General features: G+C 47.6%; 1 protein-coding gene across 20 annotated transcripts in view; it reads left to right on the forward strand.

The window, feature by feature from the left end:
* The window catches only part of NCOR2 (nuclear receptor corepressor 2), a 234631-nt gene that overhangs the window by 189638 nt on the left and 31920 nt on the right, over positions 1-13073 (forward strand). For all 20 annotated transcript variants that reach the window (XM_087880078.1, XM_087880077.1, XM_087880079.1 and 17 more), the window contains exon 28: positions 50-200. In XM_087880078.1, coding sequence (XP_087736204.1) covers positions 50-200 — 151 coding nt within the window. The remainder of the gene's footprint in view (positions 1-49; positions 201-13073) is intronic.

A 13073-nucleotide genomic window follows, 5' to 3' on the forward strand; every position in this document is an offset into this window, starting at 1 on the left:
TTAATGGCTCGTGACGCTGTTAAATCAGGCTCTTTGGTCTCTTTCCAAGGGTACCCCGGCTGAAGTGCTGTACAAAGGAACCATTACCAAGGTAATTGGAGAAGACAGCAGCAGCAGAGCGGAGAAGGCAAGGGACGAGGCGCTGCCCAAGGGACACGTCATTTACGAGGGGAAGAAAGGACATATCCTGAGTTACGATGGTGAGTGGAAGCTCGCTTCGACCGGGAATCCCGCCGCTTGGTCGCCCCACGGGTGAGGAAACCTCCCAAGGGAGTATTTGGGGCAGTGGTGAAATCCAATTTTTTTTTTTTTACTACTGGCTCCGTGGACGTGGCTTGGTGGGCGTGGTGTGGCTTGGTGGGTGTGGCTTGGTGGGCATGGCAGGGGAAGGATACTGCAAAATTCCCATTCCCACCCCACTCCAGGGGAAGGATACTGCAAAATCTCCATTCCCACCCCACTCCGGGGGAAGGATACTGCAAAATCTCCATTCCCACCCCACTCCTGGGGGAGGGATACTGCAAAATCTCCATTCCCACCCCACTCCGGGGGGAGGGATACTGCAAAATCTCCATTCCCACCCCACTTCTGGGGGAGGGATATTGCAAAATCCCCATTCCCTCCCCACTCTGGGGCCAGTCAGAGGTGGCATTTGCTGGTTTTCCGAACTGCTCAAAATTTCCGTTTCCAGTTCTCCAGAACCTGTCAGAACCTGCTGGATTTCACCCCTGATTTGGGGGCTCCCATGTTTTGGATGAAAGGCCCCACTACAAGGTTTCAGGAGTGATGGAGAACTCCTTCAGATGTTTCTGGCCGCCGTTGCTTGGTTGAGCTGGCGTTGATGAGCTTCCCGCCACTCGCCCCTGTTTTCTAACCCACCCTAAAGGTTGAAGATTAAAGGGACGTGGTGGCTTGGTGGTTAAGAGGCTGAGCTTGTCGATCAGAAAGGTCGGCAGTTCAGCGGTTCGAATCCCTAGTGCCGCATAACAGAGTGAGCTCCCATGACTTGTCCCAGCTTCTGCCAACCTAGCAGTTCGAAAGCACGTTAAAAAATGCAAGTAGAAAAATAGGGACCCCCTTTGGTGGGAAGATAACAGCGTTCCGTGTGCCTTTGGTGTTGAGTCCTGCTGGCCACATGACCACAGAGACGTCTTCAGACAGCGCTGGCTCTTTGGCTTTGAAACGGAGATGAGCACCACCCCCTAGAGTCAGGAACGACAAGCACATATGTGGGACGGGAACCTTTACTTTTACCTTTATTATAAAAAAAGATGTTGAGACTCTGGAAAGAGTGCAGAAAAGAGCCACAAAGAAGATTAGGGGGCTGGAGTTTAAAACATGATGTACAACGGTTGCAGGGACAGTTTACCAAAAAGAAGGACTGGGGGGGGGGGGACGACAACATGAAAGCAGTCTTCCAGTATTTGAGGGGCTGCCAAAAAGAAGAAGGGGATTAACTTATTTTCCAGAAGGCAGGATAAGAAGCAACGGATGAAAGCTAATCAAGGAGAAAAGCAACCTAGAACTAAGGAGAAACTTCCTAAAAGTGAGAACAATTAACCAGCGGAACAGCTTGCCACCAGAAATCATGGGTGCTCCATCACTGGAGGTTTTTAAGAAGAGACTGGACAGTCATTTGTCTGAAATAGTATAGGTTCTCCTGTTTGAGCAGGGGGCTGGAGTAGAAGACCTCTAAGGTCCCTTCCAGGTCTATTGAGTTCTAAATTCTAGTAGGAGTCTTGGAGACCACAGAGTAATATTTCCTCTCCGGACTTCTGGCTCTCCCGTGTGAACTGTGCTGCTAAGCCTACCAAGGAAAGCTTGGTTTACAGGCTAGGATGATCAGAGTTTAAGGTCAGCGTGGATGTCCTCTCTGCCCCCCGGTGACACGTCAGGATTAAGCCACCGAGTTTGCAGAGTCGGTTTTGTGCGTTCGATCAGACTGCGTCATTGGGACGCTTGAGTACAGCCGAGGGGTGAACAAGGGCCAGATGTCAATCTGCGATGCCCTGAGGTGCTCCTTCACGCTCTTTGCAAATCACGAGTCCTGTGGGCTGAGCGTCCCTCTGCAAGGACGCTCTTTCCTCCCAATTAGCATTTTTTCCATCCGTTGCATCTTATCTTCACCGCAGGGCCAAAGCCCGTCCCGTAACGGCTGTTTTTCAGACAAAGGATAGCTCTTCAAATGTAAGCTGAGCTAGATGAGAAAATGGATTAGATTAGATGAACAGAGTTGGAAGGGACCTTGTTAGGTCATCTAGTCCAACCCTCCCCCCCCCCGCCGCCCAAGCAGGAGACCCTAACACCCATTTCTGACGTTGATTGCTGAAGGCTTCTGATCGTGAAGTTACATCTTTTGGGGTTTTCTCTGAATTGCGTCGCCTACGTTCTCTTCGAGAGCTGAAAGATGTTGGTGTGGCATGCTAGCTGGGTTGTGTTTATTGATCCTGAACATCGGCAACAGCACTTAGACCTCATAGTGTTTTACAGCCTCTCTAAGCAGTTTAAAGAGTTGGCATCTTGCCCCCAACCATCTGGGTCCTCATTTTACCCACCTCGGAAGGATGGAAGGCTGAGTCAAGGATTGAACTCCTGGCAATGGGCAAAGTTATGGAAGGGAGGGAGGGAGGGAGGGAGGGAAGGAAAGGAAGGAAGGAAGGAAGGAAGGAAGGAAGGAAGGAAGGAAGGAAGGAAGGAAGGAAGGAAGGAAGGAAGGAAGGAAGATCGCAATAGCACTTAGACTTATATTCCGCTTCATAGTGCTTTCCAGCCCTCTCTAAGCAGTTTCCAGAGTCAGCCTCTTGCCCCCAACAATCTGGGTCCTCATTTTACCCACCTCGGAAAGATGGAAGGCTGAGTCAAGGATTGAACTCCTGGCAATGGGCAAAGGAAGGAAGGAAGGAAGGAAGGAAGGAAGGAAGGAAGGAAGGAAGGAAGGAAGGAAGGAAGGAAGGAAGATCGCAATAGCACTTAGACTTATATTCCGCTTCATAGTGCTTTCCAGCCCTCTCTAAGCAGTTTCCAGAGTCAGCCTCTTGCCCCCAACAATCTGGGTCCTCATTTTACCCACCTCGGAAAGATGGAAGGCTGAGTCAAGGATTGAACTCCTGGCAATGGGCAAAGGAAGGAAGGAAGGAAGGAAGGAAGGAAGGAAGGAAGGAAGGTCAACAGAAATAGAAATAGCCCTTAGACTTATATATTGCTTCACAGTGCTTTTCAGCCCTCTCTAAGTGGTTTACAGAGTCAGCCTGTTGCCCCCAACAATCTGGGTCCTCATTTTACCCACCTCGGAAGGCTGGAAGGCTGAGTCAACCTTGAGTCGGTCAGGATCAAATTCCTGGTAGGCGGCAGAATTAGCCTGCAATCCTGCATTCTAACCACTTCACCACCACATTGAAACCAAGCCCAAGAGGTCTCAGGCAACAAACAGCTTGTGTTCCCCAAAAAGAGAGGTTGTAGAATGGTCCTCTCTGTCTCCTCTCAGTTCTTTGGGCCATGGGTTGGGTTCTTCTAGAGAGCTGGGGCGGTGTCACGGTGAAAAGCTTGGACTGGGTACCAGATTTGAGTTCTTTGTCGGCTGTGGAAGCTTGCTGGTGGACTTTGGACCTGCCTCTGTCCCTCTTCTCAACTGAGCCACCTTCTCAAGATCTTTTCCTGAAAGACCAGAGGTGGTATTCAGCCAGTTCAGACCAGTTCAGGAGAACTGGTATCAGCAACCTGCGGGTGGGCCTGCCCATCCTCCCAGGCGCAATCCCATCCTATATCGCTGTTTTTTACGCGACACACATGTGTGGACGGCACACAAGAGCGAATTGCCATGTTTCGTGACCCCGCACGCATGCGTGTGCTCACATTTCCGGTCCTGGGTGAACTGGTTGCTACAGTATGTGAAGCTCACGTTCGTGCATGTGCCACCTTGAGTTCCTGAAGGAAAGATTGGAGATCCATGAATTCCTCGGTATTACTCAGGGGGTATATGTTGAGTAAGAGACGGGGTGCTGAGGCAGTGGTGAAATCTAAAATTTGTTACTACCGGTCCTGTGGGCGTGGCTTGGGGGGGGCTAATGTGACTGGGTGGGTGTGGCCAATTTTTTTTTTTTTACTTTTAAAACCATTTTTTACATGTAAAACCATGTAAAAAAAATGCTTTCAAAAGGCTCTGACGATCCCAACTGAGTTGCCTGATCGCCAGAGAGTTTTTAAAAGCTGGGATCATCAGAGCTGGGATCGTCAGAGGCATTTAAAAGAAAAAAAGCCTCTGATGATCGCGCGGCTCAGCTGGGCATGGGGGGTGGAGGCAGGGATTTTTGCTACCGGTTCTCCGAACTGCCTGCCGCCATCGCTACCTACTCGCCCGAGCCAGTCCGAACCGGGAGCATTTCACCCCTGTGCTGAGGGGAACATCGCCTCCTTGCTTTCTGAACTGGCGTGTGATGGACTGACCCTAGTTGAGTTTTTGAGAGCTGTTTTCTTCATGGAGATGGAGCAGGGCATGGATTATCTCTGGGGGTTTTCGGTCAGGTCTCCAAGCTCGCTTTCTAGACACAACAGACGCGGCTGTTGTCTCTCTCTCTCTCTCTCTGAGTCAAGTCCTCGGGGATGAGATGAGACATCTTCCTCCTCTCGTGCTTCTGCTTAGCTTTTGTCCCAGAGAACAAGTGTTGAGCGAGAAGGTTCAGCCAAGAGATGTTCAGAAGACCCTTGGCTGAGACAGCCCAGATGTCGGGGAAAATCAGGAAAAAAGAAATGACCCAGACAAAACGGAGGAATCTTAGGAGAGGATTTCTCAACCTTGGCAGCTTCAAGGACTCCAACTCCCAGAATTCTGGTTTCTGGAAATTGATGTCCACATCTCTTAAAAACTGCCAAGGTTGAACAATGCTGGGTTATTAGGACGCTACAGTACTTTGTTTTTATAGGGCAAGGGATGGCGAACCTTTTCGGCACCGAGTGCCAAAAAGGTCGCGCGGAAACGTTGCTCACACACTCATCAGGGCCGCGGTCCAGAAAAGCCGCACTTTCGGATTCTAGCATGCATGCGTGCCCGATAATAAGCTGGCTGGCGTGCATGTGCAGGCCGGTTATCGGCACTGCTGTGCATGCAAAGGGATCCCGCTCCAAAAAACCCGAACCTCCAGGTTCTGGAGCGCATGCACATCCGACAATCAGCAGGGCGGCGTGCATGTGCACACCGGTTTTCGGCACTGCTGTGCACGCGAAGGACAACTGATCATCGTGCACGCATGCGCCCCAGAAACCCGGAAGACAAACAGGCAAGGCCACGCGTGCCAGCTGACATGGCTTCACATGCCACTTTGGGCACGCGTGCCATAGGTTTGCCATCACAAACCTATGGCATGCGTTATAGGGTATAACGACACACAACCCCCCCACACCCTCTACTTCTGCTCCCTCTTATACCAAATATAGGCAGCCCTCGGTTTATGACCAGAATTGAGCCCCAGATTTCTGTTGTTTAAGCAAGATGTTTGTTGAGTGAGTTTTGTCCCATTTTACGACACTTGCTTGCCACAGTTGTTAAGTGAATCGCTGCAGTTGTTCAGTTAGGCCCACGGTCAGTAAGTGAATCTGGCCTCCCCATTGACTTCGCTTGTCAGACAGTCGCACCAAAAGGAGATCACATGACACACACACACCCTGCCCAGGACACTTCAACTGTCGTAAATACGAGTCAGTTGCCAACTTTCCGAATTTTGATCATGTCACTGTGAGGATAGTGCGAGTGGTGCGGTGGCCTAGAGGTGGAGCTCTCGCCTCACAATCAGGCGGCTGTGAGTTCGATCCTAGGTAGAGGCAGATATTTCTCTCCATGGGCACAACGAGAATGTATCTGCTGAACAAAACTCCGCATTGGCAACCAGGAAAGGCCTGTGGCGATTAAACGCTCTGCTAGCTCCATTCAGTTGCCCAGACTCCACCCTCGCAAGGGATTATGGGGTCACAAAAAGGAGATGATGATGACTGTGAGGATACTGCACTGGTTGTGTGAAAAATGGTCATATATCACTTTTTTTCAGTGCTGTTGTGACTTCGAAGGGTCACTAAATGAACGGTGGTAACTCGAGATTGTAACCTGTGCAATCAAGGTGGTGGTATCTTGAGTTTCTTTCTCACTCTTTCCATGGCTGGCTGGGGAATTTACAACAGTTCATTTAGTGACCATTCAAAGTTACAACGGGGCTGAAAAAAAGTGACTTATGACCGTTTTTCACAACTTAGGACCCTTAGCAGGTCACACAATCAAAATTTCAGATGCTTGACAACTGGCATTTACTTACGATGTTTGCAGCGTCCCGGGGTCATGCGACCTTCTGATGAGCAAAATCTGTGGGGAACCCGGATTCACTTAACAACCGTGTTACTAGCCGTGACTCACTTAACAACTTGAGCCAGAACGTTCGTAAAATGGGGCAAAACTCACTGAACAAACGGTTTTGCTTAGCAACATTCATTTTTGGGCTGTTGTGTGGTCGTCACGGGAGGATTGCCGGAACAGCAGTGGCCAAAATTGTGGGAACCTTTTGGGAAAAGTTGTATTTTCTAAAACTAGCTAATAACTACTTTTTTTTAGTAGTACCATAAAATTATATATCAATGGAAAGAGAATTTAATCAAGAATGTAACGCAATAACTTTTAGGAAGGATTTGCTATTAGAATAGCAGTTACAGTATAAAGAAGAAAAGTGAAACGCGTAGAAAAAACGAGATATACAGAAATGATCACCACGTCAGTTAATACTTCGTTGGGTAACGTTTAGCGTGAATGACGGCCTTACAACGTCTTCCCATGGAGTGAACCAAGTCTTTGAGTTCTGCAGCTGTTCTCATGTGAAACCAAGATTGAATGATGGCTTCTATTAACTGGGTTTTATTGCTGGGTCGCTTCTGACTAACAAGTTTCTTTAGTCGGCTGCAGTGGTGAAATTTAAAATTTGTTGCTACAGTGGGCGTGGCTTGGTGGGCGTGGCTTGGTGAGGGGGGGTCATGTGACTGAGTGGGCACGGCCAACTTTCTCCCCCTTTTTTAAAGCGTTTTTTTATTATCTATTCACAGGAAGCGGTAGTAAAAAATGCTTTAAAAAAGTAAAAAAAAAATAAGGTTCCGACAGTCGTGCGGCACAGCTGTGATCATCAGAACCTTTTTTATTTTATTTTTTTAATTTTTTTTTACTTTTTTAAGGTATTTTTTTACTACCTAATTGCGGGGACCAGGGGTGGGTTCTAAATTTTTTTTACTACCAGTTCTGTGGGCGTGGCTTATTTTGTGGGCGTGGCTTGATGGTCATGTGACAATTATTTAGGATTTAGCAGAGGTACTGGTCTACCAGGCTTTTAAGAGCTGTACCAATCTACCCATTTATTTTTGCAGGCACTGGTCTACTCATGTATTTTTGCAGGCACTGATCTACTTATGTATTTTTGCAGGCACTGGACTACCCATTTATTTTTGCAGGCACCGGTCTACTCATTTGTTTTTGGAGGCACCGGTCTACCACCAAACTGCTTTTTACCACTGATCAGCTGTAGGGCGGCCCTTTGAAGCCCCATGTAAAGAGTTTAAACAGTTTTTTTCCCTCTAGCCATCAGCTGGGACTCAGGAGGCAGCAATAGATTGGGGGTGGGGCCAAATAAAAGGTAAGAATAATGGAGGGGGCGAGGGGGGGCAGAACCGGTTCGGTGACGTCGTATCGTCACCGCTACCGGCTTGGCAGAACCAGGCGGAACTGGGAGGAACCCACCACTGGCCGGGACCCATAGTTTACCGGAGCAAACCAGTAGCATTTCACCCTGGCTCCATAGATTTTCAATTGGGTGAAGGTCTGGGCTCTTCCCAGGCCATTCCAGCAGTGGAATAGGATTATCTTGAAACTCCAAAAAAAATATATATGGTGTTATTAGCCATCAAACCTCAAAAATAAAACTTTTCCCAAAAGGTTTCCACAATTTTGGCCACTACTATATATATATATATATATATATACAGTATATAAATACACTACTGTATATATTTTTCTCCACCCCCCCCCACCCCAAAATGAAATAAGGGTTTTAAGATGTTCTCTTTGGAAGCTTAGCCATCATTCTAGGAAAGGAAACGAGAGAAACGAAAGGCTTGGATTATCGAGACAGCTGCGACTGTGTGTTCAGATGGGCAGGAAGGGGGGGGGAGATGGGAGGGGGGGCGTCAGGAGGCGGGAAACGGCCCCCCTGCCGGTGCCTGGATGCCGTGATGCTACTTTTCCAATAAAAGGTCTTTAATGAGACGAAATTTTGCAGCGTCTCCCAGCTGAATTGCAGAAGATTGGTGATTCTTAACGGGATAATGACTCGCCTGCGAAGAAGCAGGGAGAAATGTTGAGGGAAGCGTTTTCTTTTCCTCGCGTGTTCCTTTGCCATAATTGAACCGGAGTCGGCTGGAAGGAGGGGCTCATCCCTTCTTCTTCTTCTCCTCCTCCTCCTCCTCCTCGCCCTAGAAACACTTTGGAGCAGATGTTCCTTGATGACAGGATGCAGCCATAACTTTCTGGCACGCTCGCACTCACATAATAAGAGACGCACACACATAATAAGAGACGCACACACACACACATCCGGTGTCTCAAAACGTGGGGCTGAAAGACCAGGCTGGGTGATTTGAAAAGGAAAAAGGAAAAAAATACAGTCTTGAGGGCTCCTGGGTGCTCTCTGAGCTCCTTTTCTTGCAGGCGTTTCGTTACCCAGCTAGGTAACAACATCAGTGGTAGAAGGCAGTGGGGTTTGTAGAGTGGCGGAGAAGAAGAGAAGGTCCGTAGTGCTCTCTGAGCTTGCTTCAGTCCACCTTTTCCTTCTCCGCCACTCCACACACCCCACTCCCTTCCAGCACTGATGATGTTACCTAGTTATTTATTTATTATTTATTACATGTATTTATATGCCGCCATTCTCCCGAAGGACTCAGGGCGGCGAACACAAGTTAAGAAACAAGTACAATAAAATCATAATTTAATCCAAATAATTAATTAGTAGTAAATAATAAAGCCCGGAATCAGTCTCAGCCTATTTGTTTGAAAAGCCAAGTCTTCAAGTCCCGACGAAAGGAGCGGAGATCAGGAGCCGTCCGGAGCTCAGTAGGTAATTCATTCCAGAGGGTGGGAGCACCCACAGAGAACGCCCTACCCCTGGGCACAGCAAGGCGACATTGGCTCGCCGTCGGAACCCTGAGGAGAGCGGCCCTATGTGAGCGAACAGGACGGTGAGAGGCAGGCAGGAGAAGGTCCTGCAAATATCCCGGACCTAAGTCATGCAGGGCCTTATAGGTGAGGACTAGCACCTTGAAGGGGACCCGGAGAACCACTGGTAACCAGTGCAGCTCACGCAGGAGGGGTGTTATATGGGAGTAACGAGGGGCTCCCATAACAACCCGTGCGGCTGCATTCTGGATCAGCTGGAGTCTCCGGGTGCATCTCAGGGGCAGGCCCGTGTAGAGGGAATTGCAGTAATCCAAGCGGGAAGTAACCAGGGCACGAGTGACTGTGCGAAGGTCATCACGGTCCAGGAAAGGGCGCAACTGGCGCACCAGGCGAACCTGTGCGAAGGCCCCCCTGGTCACGGCTGTTGGGTGATGAAACATTGGCAAGGAAACAAAGAAGCTCAGAAAGCACAAAGGACCCTACAGTCCACCTTTTCCTTCTCTGCCACTCCACACACCCCACTCCCTTCTAGCACTGATGATGTTACCTAGTTGGGTAATGAAACATCTGCAAGAAAACAAACAAGCTCGGAGAATACCAAAGACCCTTCATGTCAACCCTGAGCTACAAATATTCTCCTTTATTAGAATACAGGTCGTCCCCCCCCCGTCCCCAGGAATTTCCTTGCCTTTGGTTTCTGGAACCAAACGATGCTATCGGGAAAGACAGATGGCTGCCCCAGAAGAGTTTATTCCCTGTTTGTTTTATATATGGGGCGCATATGCTCTTCGGTTGTCATAAACTCCTACCCGACACAGTAATCGGATTAGAAAGCAGATCTGTATAAAATATGCATCGTCGCAAAACCCCAGGCCCCGTGGATGACAAATCATAAAAAAACAGCATGGCTTCATTACGCGCCAGCTGTCTTGTCCCAGGCCAAGCACACACACACAAATACACAAAGGAGTGGTTTTGTTGTCTGTACTAAACGAGGCTTGTCCCAAAGGTGTTTTTTCAAGTGGCAACTGGATTTTCTTAGTTTTGTTTTCTTCCTTGAAGACGGTTCGCTTCTCATCCAAGAAGTTTCTGATTGTTGCAGGAAATCAATGAACTTTTTCTTAAAACTGCCGGTGGGATGGATCCTTCCTGTTGTTCCGCCAGGCCGGGCTATCGACATGATAATTTTAAATTGGGGTATTTTAAATTTTTGGGGTTTTAAATCGGCCAAATCTATTTAATTATTTTAATTTTTAATTATTGTTGTGTCCTGTGTTTTTAAATTGGCTGTACACCGCCCTGAGTCCTTCGGGAGAAGGGCGGTATAGAAATAAAATTATTATTATTATTATTATTATTATTATTCTTCAGAGGCTCATACGTGGCAGGGTCCTTCCAAAAACTGTTCACCTTGGCCTGGTAGTCATCTGCGTTCAGAATAGCAATAGCAATAGCACTTAGACTTATCGCCAGCCGCTCTCCCACCGTCCTGTGCGCTCTCACAGAGTCGGCCTCCTCAGGGTGCCGTCGGCCAAACAATGTCGGCTGACGGCCCCCAGGAGGAGAGCGTTCTCTGTGGGAGCCCCGACCCTCTGGAATGGATTGCCCACCGAGCTCAGGACAGCCCCCGACCTTCTTTCCTTCCGTCGCGAGCTGAAGACGTGGCTCTTCCGTCAACTCAACTGATCCGTTTGGGGGTACACTGTCATAATTTTAAACTGTTTTTAATAGGGTCGCTGATTTTAATTTTATTTCACTGTGATTTGTATTGGAATTTGTCATTTTGTAAGCCGCCTTGAGTCCCTAGGGAGAAAGGTGGCATATAAATCGCAAAAATAAATAAATAAATAAATAAATAAATAAATAAATAAATAAATAAATAAATAAATAAATAAATAAATAAATAAATAATATACATACTGCTTCATAGTGCTTTTACAGCCCTCTCTAAATGGTTTACAGAGTCAGCCTCTTGTCCCCAACAATCTGGGTCCTCATTTTACCCACCTCGGAAGGATGGGAGGCTGAGTCAACCTTGAGCCGGTGAGATTTGAACTGCCACTGCATTTAGTGCTGCACTCTAACCACTGCGCCACCTCGACTCAGGTGCATCTTCCTTTAGCAGCTGGCAAGATGATGAAGTTCAGATCTCTTCCTACAGATGTCACTGCTCTCCTTTCTAGAATGGAATGGAATAAGGAATTGAATAGAATAGAAAATAGAAAGGAATAGATTAGAAAATGGAATGGAATGGAATGAATTAGAATAGAGTAGAGTAGGATAGGATAGGATAGGATAGGATAGGATAGGATAGGATAGGATAGGATAGGATAGGATAGAATAGAATAGAATAGAATAGAATAGAATAGAATAGAATATAGAACAATAGAATATAGCATAGCAGAGCTATGGAATTGGGATCGTAGAAACACCCAGGAGCATAGAAGAGTTCAGAGGCAGATGCATAAATAAATGTCTTAAACGTATTTATTCATATGATAAATCATATTAACTGTGTACAACAGAGATCAAGTCTCATGAGGAACAAACATGAAAAGAGAGAGATGGAGAGAGCATGCGAGGTGGAAAAGGTTGGAGGGGGTTTTATACTCAGGGTAAGCCCCTCCTTTCCACATAGGAGTGGAGACACTCTGCCTCCACTGGTGTCTGTATGACACATGTGCCAATGGCTTGCAAATACTTGACAATAGCATAGCATAGGAAAGGATAGGATAGGATAGGATAGAATAGGAATAGGAATAGGAATAGGAATAGGAACAGGAATAGAAAACAGAGTTGGAAGGGACCTTGGAGGTCTTCTAGTCCAACCCCCTGCTTAGGCAGGAAACCCCTATACCATTTCAGACAAATGTCTCGAATTTTACAAATTATGAGCATGGAAGGAGGTGTTTGGGCACTGGAGAAGGGTGCAAATACCTTCATCCTTCATTGTTCTGCTTCTGGTCTGTTAGTTTATTGTTCCCGATGGCTGACTCGGTAGCTGTGACAAGATCTATCCTTGGTCGAAGCTTCTTGGAGGAGAAGCGAAATGTCTTCAAGGAATAACGAAGGAAGTTCGGTTTGCCTCTTGAAAAAAAGCACCTTTGGGACAACCATGACCTGGATGACAGAATCTCCATCGACAAATGAGGCTTGCAAACAAATGAACAAACAAACAAACAAACAAACAAAAAGACCATTGATAGAGACAAATTTTCCTTGCAAAGTTCTTTGTGTCAAGTGTGCAACACTTAACAAGAGTCGCCAATCAGAGTGGCACTCTTGAGAGTTCATCTGGTGGTGCCTGAGGAACTGAATTTGTAGCAGATTTGTGAGCCAGTCCAGGTTCAGAGTCGGTGGCCAGGTTCAGGAGTCAAGGCACATTGTGTGGGTTGTGGTCCACAGACAGCTCGTGTTTTCTGCTCCGTTTTACTAAAAACAGTCCTTGGTGTCGCTCGTTTAGTGGGGCGAAACGCCTTCTGTGCAAGAGTTGTGGTCCACGGACACCTCGTATTCTCTGCTCCTTTTTACTAGAAACAGTCCTTGGTGTCGCTTGTTTAGTGGGGCGGGACGTCTTCCGTGCAAGAGCTGTGGTCCATGGACAGCTTGTGTTCGCCGCTCTGTTTTACTAGAAACAGTCCTTAGTGTCGCTCGTTTAGTGGGGCGGAACCCCTTCCGTGCAAGAGTTGTGGTCCATGGACAGCTTATGTTCGCCGTTCTGTTTTACTAGAAACAGTCCTTGGTGTCGCTCGTTTAGTGGGGCGGGACGCCTTCCGTGCAAGAGTTGTGGTCCACGGACAGCTTGTGTTTGCTGCTCCATTTAGTTTAGTGGGGCAGGATGCTGCTGTGCCAGGAGTTCGACAGAGTGCCTTTGTTCTCCTCA

Source organism: Pantherophis guttatus, chromosome 17 (genome assembly GCF_059756535.1).
Source record: "Pantherophis guttatus breed Tessera chromosome 17, ASM5975653v1, whole genome shotgun sequence".
NCBI classification, from domain to species: Eukaryota; Metazoa; Chordata; class Lepidosauria; order Squamata; family Colubridae; genus Pantherophis; species Pantherophis guttatus.